At 41.5% G+C, this 11,686-nt stretch overlaps 1 protein-coding gene across 2 annotated transcripts; it reads right to left on the bottom strand.

The window, feature by feature from the left end:
• Positions 1-53: 53 nt before the first annotated feature.
• Positions 54-11,108, bottom strand: LOC121606936 (apoptosis-inducing factor 3). Of its 2 annotated transcripts, none has more exons than XM_041937555.1 (19): positions 11,051-11,108; positions 8,189-8,402; positions 7,468-7,577; positions 7,271-7,380; positions 7,123-7,167; positions 6,937-7,033; positions 6,730-6,842; positions 6,322-6,408; positions 6,098-6,189; positions 5,877-6,007; positions 4,640-4,755; positions 4,333-4,404; positions 3,997-4,060; positions 3,826-3,902; positions 3,513-3,630; positions 3,303-3,401; positions 3,026-3,101; positions 2,716-2,820; positions 54-1,232 (listed from the first exon to the last, which is right to left on the bottom strand). In XM_041937555.1, exons 1-19 carry the CDS (start codon positions 11,106-11,108, stop codon positions 1,190-1,192), a joined length of 1,827 nt encoding a protein of 608 aa, XP_041793489.1. In that variant the 3' UTR covers positions 54-1,189. The 2 variants fall into 2 exon arrangements, with proteins under 2 accessions (XP_041793489.1, XP_041793490.1); XM_041937556.1 differs by having other exon boundaries at positions 11,078-11,108.
• Positions 11,109-11,686: the final 578 nt, after the last annotated feature.

The following is an 11,686-nucleotide window of genomic DNA, read 5'->3' as shown; positions in this document are numbered from 1 at the left end:
TTTCAAAGTTTAGTTATAAAAATGCCATCCCAGGTAGGAACAACAATGCTCTTTAAAACGCTGTGTGTCAGGGCTCAGGTATTTTGGGATCATCAGCACACCAGGATGTAATCGAGCATCTGCTTTATACCCCTCTTTACACCCATGACAACCAGTTCTGAATGAAAATGAGATGCAATTACAATAACTTGTGGGAGGGGAAGAAATATTAAAGCAATAACTCCACCTCTGCTTGCAAAAGGACCAGTAACCCCAGCACGACCAGGCCACAAACCTCAGTTCCCTGAGTTAGTAACAAAGAATATCCCAATGGAGGTGACAGCTATCAAAAATAACCTTAAGCTACTATAGGATTTGTCTAGAGGGGTGAAATCTATTTCTTAGAAAATACATGAATCTATTGTGCAAGCACTAGTGTGTGATCAAAGTCTGATTAGAATTTCATTTGTGCAATCTACTAGCAAGGCAACCAATACAAAGAGGTATGTTGTAATCCTAGAAATGGTCATTTATTACGCATTAAAGCTGCGTGTGTGTTAAAGCTGCATTCAGGGTTCTGCTGCAAGTGATTATGCACTTTGTTTTTAGCAGATTTAAGCTTTGTTCGCTGATAACGTCTAAATAGAAAACTCTCTGTTTAGGGGCTTATGTTTTTAACCTCCTATTACAGTAAATTATACCATGCATATCTAAGGCCTGTATGCAAGCACACAACCAGATCTGTTATTTAAAACTTAGAAAAATTCAGTTCAAATTGTTATGCTCTTATTTTGTTACAGTGCATTCAGGATTATAGCTATATACAATGCTATTTGTACAAAAAATGCCAATGCCCGTCCCTGGCTTCTTATAAACAAAGTGTACAGGTAGATACATCTTGCAGCAGCGCAGAGGCTGAATCCAGTATTGCTTTGTTGTGAAACATGACAACAGTGTCATAAAAGACCTGCCAGCACAGTGATTCAGTGTATTCAGACTGTGATTGGCTCCGTTTGTCACCTCAAAGTGTCTCTCAGGAACAAAAGCAAGTTTCAGTGTCGTCCTTGGGGAAGTGTGTCTCCAATAGTCCTCTTCCCAGTGTGTGTGTGAGTGTGTGTCCAGACCGGGATAGCTGCTCAGTGTCTCAGCACCATAAGTGTCCACAGTGAGGTGGACTTGGGGTCTGTCCTTGTGGCCTTCAGATGTGAAGTCATTGAGAGCCTTTGTCAATCAGCCAAGAAATGTCTCCAGTCCTGTAAGAAAAAAGAAAAAGAGACATGTGACACTCACATGTACGAGCCCATCGGGTCGACAGCTGACGACTCCCCGCACGTGCTCAATATGAGTGAGATGGAAAATAGAAAAAAAGCTCATGTTTGTTCGTACTTGCCAAGCCGTGCTAACATCCTTCAAATTTTGAGTTTGCGTTATTAGAAATGAAAGACACGAGAGACATGAGGAAGACTGCAGTCAAATCAGACCAAAACAAAACAGAGAGAAATGCAGGCAATAACAGAGAAGTGACACAAGAGCAGCAACGTGGTGACGCTTCATTTTACAGGTCTCATTATCTGCTGCTATACAAACATGTCAGTCATTTCTACATGTTTTACTGCAGCTTTAGTGCTTTTCAGTGAGCTGCAAAAATGTAAAAGAAATTAACTTTATCTTAATTCTCCCTCCCAGCTTAGCAATTAATAGTAGTAACATTAAACAATTACTAAATGCTTTCTAACACACTGAAACATACTCCTATGTAGCAAATATAAGGACATTTTTTTTATTTATTGGCCATAAACTTTAACTTGTCCTGTGAAGCATCTATGACTGGTGTACTGTCAATCATATCATTCTAAGAATTAATTCCATTGTATTTATTAATAGTATTTATTGATTATATGTATTACTGAAGTATATAGCTATACTCCGTCTTCACTTCCCATGAAGCTGAGCAAACAATAAGAAATCTAATAAGTTAACCTTGAAGTTTTAAGCACATTAACAGCTGTTGCTGTGAATGATTTGTTCATGTGTATAAACAGTTTTACAACTATATATAACTAACCATAACTACATAGTTTCGCATTCTGATTACAGTTATGTTGTGTTGTTACTGTTATTCATCGTCTGTTTACTGTTCATACACCTGGTACAGATGCTTCAGAGGAGCAGTTAAATACATTCTTGACACATACATTAATAAACAATGTTTTTCAAAACCTGCTTATGTGTTTCTGTGTGCTTATATACTTCAAAGGTGGGTTACAGTGTTATCAACGGTTCCTCTAGAAATGAATCACTGATTATAAGCTCTACACAACTCTACTCTCTCACTATGTCATTTCATTGTTCTTACTTCAACGTCTAATATAAGTTTAAGAATCTGTCGGCTTGTTTCTTTATAGTTTGAACCAAAATATGTTTTTTTCTAGGGAGCATTCACAGAAATCATTTTGAAATTACATAACCTGTAAAATAAAGTGTCACTGGATTAATTAAGCAAAATAAAATAACAGCTGGTGTTATTTTTCTGCTCTGCTCTGACGTGTTGTCTCAATAAGCCAACTAGTTAGGCTCGTATAATACGCTTCATGTGATTAAAGTCACAAGCTGTGTTTTCTGTCTGCGTGATAATAACATTTGTCATGTTTTTCCTCACAGTAAAATCTGAGAAACCTAAAGAACATAACGGCTATTGTAACCGTGACCAGGTTTAAGTCTGGGAAGGAGACTTACTCCACATCTCGTTTCTTAATCGTCTTTCCGGAGCCTAAGACCTCTGCCACTCGGGATACAATGGGATCATAGTTCATGCTGGCAACAGCCACCACCTCCTCGCTCCTATAGATACACCAGAGGAAGAAACAATAGGAAACTATTGTTAAATCAGAGCAGGAGGCACAATTTAGGACTAGAAACAGCTCTTAAATACAGAGAAGACAATACAAGTTTAAATGAAATGAAGCTAAATGAATCAGCTTCACATTTTCTGGTTTATTTAAGGTTGTTCTGAAACTTAAAAGAATCAATACATGATATAACTCACCTGGTGTAAAACGCCACAAATCTCAGCTCATCGAGATCTCCTTGTATAATGACATCATCAAATCCATCACCATAACCTTCACAAACAGAAAATTATATACATATATGTGTCAACAGCAAAAAGAAAAACTTCAGGCTCAATTCTCAGTCTTGGGTCTTGATTTTTATTTTCTACAGCTAGATGGCAGTGTGGTAACTACACTTGGTCTTTCTCTAACAGCATGTCTGCCTCATCAAGCAAACACTCTTCAAGATAAAGATGTAAGGCCTTGTTCTACCTGCATAGCGTATGGTCTTCCCAAACATGGCTGACCAGAAGTAAGGCACAGTTTTGATCTCGGTGGCTCTGCCCATCATGCCGAGAGCTGCCACCCTTCCTGTCAGCAAGGTTTGGAAACAAAAAGATGTTTTCAGGCTCATCTTTCGATCATCGTCACAGGAAGTTATAGCGGGCCGAGACGTGCAGGATCGAGCTGTAACACACTCACCGTGTACATGAGCCATCTGCCAGTGAGGGATGTTCACCTTCTTGTTGTTGCGCGGCGGGAAAGGAAAAATCACCACATCTCCCCCAGCAAAGACCCCATCGGCATTTGTCTGCATCACCTGGGAGGAAGTTCAGAGGACTGAATTAAAACCCTGATTCCAGCACAAAGTGGTGAACCTCGCTCCATCCTCACTGAGCGACTGAGCCTTTCCAGGATGCCCCTTTCATACCCAGTCATGATACTATCGCCTGTTTTTGGAACTCAGTTGTGACGGAACGGGACAAAACTCGTCCACTCAGGCTTTATAAAATACCTTGTTGACAGCGATGAAGCCCTTGGAGTCCATGTGGATGCCGCTCTGTTTCAGGAAGCCTGTTGCAGGAATGCTTCCTGCAGGAGAGGACAACACACACAAGAGAGTTCAGAAGTCTTTAACAGGGTTTGCAGGGACATGTATTCACTGCAGAGGTTTAAAAGCAACTACCTGCTCCGATGACACACACGTCGGCCCGCAGGACTTTGCCACTCTTCAGCACCACCTCTTTCAGCTGTGTGACAGGAAAAGCAAAAAAAAGCATGTCCAGGCCAGGTAGAGCTGCGTGAGGACACACTAACAGCTCTCACACTTCTGTCTATTCTATGAGCTCATGAACACAAAATGGAGATTACTTTTAAAGCCCCTAAAAACGCACACCATCAAGAGGCTAAACTATTGGGTTGTGAGTAATTTCAAGCCTCCAAAGTTTTAATGAACAGTACATTTGGGATGTTTCTTTCTGCTGAGCATCATGTCATGCTGTTTCTCTCACTTTCTGAATACCTGTCCATGATGGCCAATCATCTCCGACACCTCGTTCAGCATGTAGAACTTCACCCTGTTTGCCTCAAACAGCTGCAAAGACAAAAGCAGGCCGCAGGCACAGTGACCGTGTGAAGACATCTGCGTGTGTCAGCTGGCTAATGGGAGGGCTTACGCTCTCTCTTGTGGTTACTGCGGTATTGACCAGAAAAACGTGATTTGCATCTTAAAGTCACTTATTCCTCCTTCCCATAGAGGGTGAGGATGACAGTATTGTGCAGGTGCTTCGTGTTCTGAGAAGCGTGATTTCCCAGGAGCGTGCACCCACCTTCATTATGGCTTTCCCCACTTTCTCCCCGAGAGCTTTTTTAAAGGGGACTGACTCGATCCCGATGACAGAGACCGAGTGGGCCTTGTCGGTTAAAGCTGCGGCCACCTCCATGCCTGCAAACGCAACACACATGCATGCATGCAATTAATATATGTGGTAGTTAATGCAAAATGATACAGACGGAGTAGAGGAAAAACCCGAATAAATGAGTGGAGGAAGATAACAGATGATGCTTCCACACAGGACACGAGAGGTGAAAATGATGTGAATCATAAGTTACGCTTTCACAATCACCAGAGTTAATTTATCAAACTGCTGAAAGGACAATTTCGTACTTATGTGAAAGTTAAAAGAACGAATCTGTCACTTAAGAATAACGAGCCCAGATCTCAACCCTAATGAACACCTGCGACAGGTGTGTTTGACAGCACAGTCCAACATTTATCAAAACACCAAAGGAGCTTGTGTCGTCCTCACACTGGAGAAAGTATTCAGACCCTTTTATTAAGTATTAGTATTGAGTAAAAGTATTAACACCACACTGCAAAAAATACTCTGATAGAAGTAAATGTATAAAAATAAGAGTTGTCCATGCAGAAAAATGCCCCCATGTGACTGTTATACTGTTATATGATTATTATTACTCATGTATGAATAGAAGAGCAGGAGTTTACTGTTTTAGTTGGTTTAGGTGGAGCAGATTTTGAGCATTTTTGTACAGGACTGCAACTAATGATTATTTTCATTATGTATTAATCTGCTGATCAGTTTCTCCACTGATCGACTGATTGGTTCGTTAAGATTGTGAAAATGGCAAAAAGTGGCAAAAGTGACACATTCACGATGCTTCTTCACGTTTGAGAAGCTGGAACCATTACATTTTTTTTGCATGAAAAATGACGATTATCAAAGTAGTTAGCAATTAATTTTCTGCCAGTTGATTAATTGACTGATCATTTCAGCTGTATTGGCACGTCTTGATTTGCAAAGTAACTAAATCTGTTGAATAACTGTTGTTGTGGGGTAAAAAGCTAAATATTTCCCTCTGAATTGTAGGGCAGTAGAACTATACAGTGGAAGAAAAAACTCAAAGTACAAGTACCCTGAATTTGCACTACAGTACACTAGTTACATTGCACCACTGTACTTTATCGGCTCACTCTCTGGTGTTTTTCCCTTCATTTGTCACTTATCTTAATCAGCACATGTATTTATAAATGTATCTTTTCCTCACCAACAAACGATGTTCCCACAATCACAGCGTTCTTGTTGTTGGCCAGCCTCGCTATGCTGTTGGCGTCCTCAGGCGTCCGGACGTGAAACACATTCCTGACGTCCTTGCCTTTGTAGTTCATCGGTTTTGGTCTTTCGGGCAGGAAATGGGAGCAGACATCAGGTTATCGATTCATAATCTCAGCTGCTTAATTTTTGTGTCTCATAAGTACTTTTCCTCACTTGCTTCCTGTAGCAATAAAGAGCTTCCTGTACTCCATCCTCAAGCCATCCTCAAAAGTCACAGACCGCGTTTTCACGTCTACTGCCACAGCCTAAAGCAAACATTGCAGGGTCAGAAAGGTTTTCAGTTTAGATTATTGTGGAAATGAAAAGATTCACCTAATCAATGAACTGATTTATCATCAGCTGTTATTCAGTCAGATTCTGGGGACACCACCTCTCACCTCTTTCTCGGTGAGCAGTTCAATGTCATGGTCCTGTAGGAAGTCCATGGAGCGCAGTCTCAGCTGCTCCGCTGTGCTGTCTAAGGACTAACGGTCAACAAGTTAGCGAAGCGAGCACAGCAGTTGAAAAAATAAAATAAAATAAAAAAAAAAACGCTGCAATCCTTGGTTTGTGGACAACTGTAAATAGCCAATTAATGATAATCTGTTCCGAGCTTGCTGGTGGATGGAAAGACTGAGTCACTAAGTCACTTTTTTAACATCTTTGTTGCAGTGAAATGCAGCTGGTCCCCAGAGAGCTCCTGTTTTAGCACCACTGGGCAAAGCAGCACCTCTGCAGTCTGTTACGTAACTTGTTGGCAAAGTCAGTCCTGTCTGAGTTTACGTGGTTGGGGTCTGTGTACAAACCTTACTCAGTTTAGGCCTGTCATATGGAGGATGTCTGTCCATGGTGCACATGACGATGCGGTCGGTGAAGCCCTCTTGCCTCAGTGTTTCTGCACACACCAGACCTGCTGGACCTGCGGAGACGTTCACAATAAAAGAGGACAATAACGTGAAACTGTGCTGTTTGAGAAGTGGGAAATAAATACAGAGAGGTGAACGCACACTGACCTGAGCCAATGATGAGGACATGGCTGAAGCCTGTGCTGGAGTTAATGACTGCTGAGCATCGGGCCATGGGCTTTGACCTTTTCTGCGACTGAAGGGCCTGGAAACGTTTTTAAAAAAGGATCTCACATCAATCAGGTGGTCCATTTATTCTCCTGCATAAATTCTCCACATTCTTTGTCTTCTTACCTGCTTGTTTGCACGAATGATCACCTTGTCCTTTTCAACTCTGACCTGGAGCAAACAGACACGAGCGACGTGTAAGCTTTTTGATGGTGTTTAGAGACGTGATAAGGCAGGGAATGTGTTAAGAGACAGCGCCGGCGGGTAAGGTCACCTGGAAGGTCGGCAGGCTGTCCAGCCCGGGGAAGTCCTCGATGTCCCCTGTTGCAATGTTGAAACACGCGCCGTGCCAGGGACAGCGCACGTGGCCTTTTGACAACACACCTGGAACGACAGGACACGAGGAAGAAGAATATAAAATGTGTGATATTACAGATGAATAAAAGTCATAACTGGAAACATATCACTCACCTTTGACCAGCGGTGCTCCGTAGTGTGGACACTTGTGGCCCATGGCTGAGAACTCGCCGTGTTCTTTGATCAACAAAGCTCTGCCGCTTCCCAGGTCAACCTCTCGCATCCTGCCAAACACACAAAAACACAAATGTGTGTGTGTGCATTCATAGCTGTTTTATGATTAAATCCTTCAAGGAAACAGACACAAAGGCCATTTCGACGGGTGAAAAACAACCTGCAAGAAAAATGACTCAACGACAGCACATTGAGGACACATCAGCTCAGCTACTCTGGTGGCAACAGTTCACACAAAAACACAAACCACAATCCGCCTTTTACACATTAAAACTGAATTAATTAGTATTAAAGCATACAGTACACATTCAGGTTCTGCTGCTACAGCCTTACTTGAGCTTATATGATCAGTAGCTAATGGCGGCTAATGTTAGCCAACTTAAAGTTGAGTGTGTTCAATGATGCTATGACTCTACTTGTGCTACTGCTACAGCAGAGCATCTATGCTAATATTTTGTCTAGTGAGCCGATAAAAGACAAAATTGCAATATTGTTTTTTTGTGTGAACTGTCCCTTTAAGATCTGGATTCTTGCGCTTAATTTCCTGGTTTGATTAACATTTGTGTGACATAGTACACAACATCTTATTTACCTCCTCATGCATGAGTGTCTGTGCTCGTTGTATTAAGGAAAAAACAAATTGTGTTTCACGTCTCCTTACTGTCCGTTCTCCAGATCTTTAACATGACAGACGGAGGCCTCCACATAGTCCCGTGGTTTGTGGTAGAGGGGGAGCGGCGTGGAGTCGTCGTCAGAGCCGTGGCCCAGGGCCCCGTTAGGTCTGCAGTCAGCAAAGGGACTCGCTTTGCCGTTGGGTGACAGCCCGTCCATCTCTTTTTCTTTTTCCAGGAGAGAGAGTTCCACTTTAACTTCAACTGCAAGACACAGATACGTCTCACTTAGAAAGTGTCTGAGAGTGCAGCAGTAAAATGATGCTGTAAAGCTTTCTGTTGAAGTGATGCTGTCAGATTACTAAAGCAACCAATCACCAGTGGACTGCATGATTATTCCTGCATGTCTGTCCTCTGTTAACTTAATACTATCCTTCTCCATTGCTGTGCAGGATTAATTTGCCTTTTCGCTGAAAGAGACGTCTGTAACTTTGGGACAAACTGAGTCTGACATCTCCACAACTGAAACAAATGAGAGCAGGAAGCAGGTGAAGGGAGACGTTTGTGAGAGCGACCTTGTCTTCTTTCTCTTTTCTTTTCCTGTTTACCTTCCATAACCACAGCATGACCACAGGTACCATTCAATTCCTCAACACTCAAAAGAAGTCCATGCGTTATATTATCAAAAAGCAACAAAACCTTCCTGTTCAGAGCCAAACATGCTTTAAACCTGTTATTCACACCAGACGTATGTGATATGGTATGGAAAATCCACAAATAAGTAAAAAATAAGTAATTAAATCACACATTCCTCTCCTTACCTCTCATGTCTATACCTAAATTAACTGACTAAGCTGGAACATATGATTATGACATATGAATGATGCCTTAAATAAGAGATAAATAATAGATTTCCATAAAGGAAACTGACATAAACACACAAAAAAAACTAATTTCAGTACAGCTGAAACTGGCAGTGTTTTGTGTACATCTTCATCCATACTGCTGTTTTTCTGTAGAGATGATTAAGCAAACAGACTGCAGCATATTTATGTCTTTTGGGAGACATTCAGTTGTCTTTGATGACATGTGATGCGTCGCTGCTGGGTTTATATTTCTGAACATTAAGAAGCGGTTGTGTAACTCCTTTTTGCACTGCAGCAGGCTTTATCTGTTCGGCTGGAAAAATGTGCTGATCATCCGGTTCTTACACAGTAATCTGGCTGGAATTTTCTCCTGCTGAGCAAGTCTTAATTAAAATCAATGGAAAATCATAATGGTGAGTGCAATCGCAGGAGAGAAGAAAGAGAAAGCTTTCCACAGCTGAAGAGAATCTCCAGACGTCTGCTGCTAAATGATCGGCGCTGAGAGGTTATCTGGTTCAGAACGTGGATCAAAGCATTACTATTACGATTTTATTTTGATCTTTTCACTGTTCATTTTACTTTGCTGTCAGGTAGCGCAGGGTGTTTAGATCCTTATGCACAATTTCATAATATTCGTAACCTTTCTGTTTCTCTCCACATGTTGATGCAAATGAAGATGGCAGTGTTTCATGTGTACCAGCACCTCCACCTCCCTCCCTCGTGGATCCTGCATTGGTGCCAATTACTCCCACTTAGACTTTAGCATTTAACTATATATTTAGTGTACATTCAGTGGGAGTTATCTTCATTTATTCTTCACACTTCAGTTTTGGGTATGAGAATAAGCTGCTTTTATATAATCTATGTAAAGTCAAAAATATGAAAATCATCTTTCGTCAATCTGATGCTTTTGGACTACGGGTTGAACCTACTGTATCAGTGACTTCAGGCCTGGATCCAGGACTTTTTTGTCAAAGACGTTGCAGGAGCTGGATACCCAAAAATGTGGCTTCCTAATGCTGCAACTAATTCAGCTCCAGTATTTAGATACCCGTACATGGGAAAACATCACAGCTGGTCCTGATCTCTGCTTTATTTTGACACTTTAATGATGAGGATATTCATATTAAAGCTCTTAAACCTTTCATTCCTCTTGACCCTTTTATGTTTAACCTCTAACTTCAATACTACTGAAAGTCAGCAGCCTCTCTTCAACTGTTTGCACAGAGGGGACAGCTAGTCTCTCCTCTTCCTCGCTGCACCTCCATGAGTTGCACCAAACAGATGATTTGATCTCAGGGCTGCAAGTGAGTTTCTCATGCACTGAAGCATGCTGGCTAATCTCCTAGCCATGCTAACACTGAAATGGATGCACACACATTGTGTCATATTTGGATATTCATGTCTCAGCATGTAATCCTCTTGACCAAAGATGCCACACAGAGCAATAAAATTCCTCCCACACAAAACGCTATAGCACCAACAGAGGAGGCTGAATATGAGCGGACATGTATAACAGGATTTGGAGGATGTAGGTAGCTCTGAAAATGATTCAAACTGAACAAACTGTCCCGAAATATATATTTTTAAACCAAACCGGCAATTTCTTCCACAAAAAATAAAACAAAAAAAGTACATTAACAGCAGGAAATCCACCTCTCTGTCCAAACTACAGCATTCCCCATATTAACATTAAACATTCGTCAGACTGGAACTTTGAATTTCCAGCTGCGCACAACGCTGCAAATGAAGGCTGAGCAATATTTATTATCCTAATTGATTTACGTTTTGTTAGAAAAATAATATGATGATATGATGTTGTCATGTTATTGTTCTGTATTTCATGTTATAAATACAAAGAGTTTGATGTAATAAAACTTTGAACATCAATTACAAGATTGGAAAAATTATTCCTAAAATACTAAATAGAAATACTAAAAGTGGGATAGCCTCTACAGGGGTGGACAAAATAACATGAACACCTTACAAATTTCTACAGTAACAGCACAACATATTGCTACAGAGGTGTTTCAACACCTTTTTGACTTGATTTCAAGTGAGCGCGTTGGTTACCTGGTTTGGGTTTGGAGAAGCATCCTCCCATGGTGGGCCCAGGATTGAGGGACACCCAGGGAGAGAGGGAGGGAGGGGGGAGAGGGAGGTGAGGGAGGTGCGGTCAGTTCCTTGGGCTGGGCTGCTTGGTTGGGAGGTAACACAGGACTGTGTGTATGAGAACCTGCAGGTTCAGGCTGGCCATCGCACACATCAGCTGCTCCACATAATCTGCAGGGACAGCGGGGTGACATCGTTAACCACACACACACACACACACACACACACACACACACACTCACTTCTATATTGTGGTGAGACAATCTCCCCACCCCAAGAGCCCAGCCAATGACGTGGACTCTTTAAGACACATCCCCTGTGGTGGCCTGGCTGTGTTATTTTATTTCCCCAAGACTCAGCCTAGTCCTGCTGTGATTGGCTAGACTTACTGTGTTGTGATTGGTTAGTACTTGTTCCTTGGACGTGAGTATGGATGGATCAATTTTAGCCCAAACCAGGATCTTTTTCTGCACCAAGAAGTGTTGGTGCCTAAACCAAACCAGGCCATGAGTGAAAAATGAAATAATTAAAACAAATAAATAAAAGTCTTCCTAATGCTAAATCAAATTT

This window comes from Chelmon rostratus, chromosome 5 (assembly GCF_017976325.1).
Source record: "Chelmon rostratus isolate fCheRos1 chromosome 5, fCheRos1.pri, whole genome shotgun sequence".
Classification (NCBI taxonomy): domain Eukaryota; kingdom Metazoa; phylum Chordata; class Actinopteri; order Chaetodontiformes; family Chaetodontidae; genus Chelmon; species Chelmon rostratus.
This window is presented reverse-complemented; position numbering and strand designations above follow the sequence as displayed.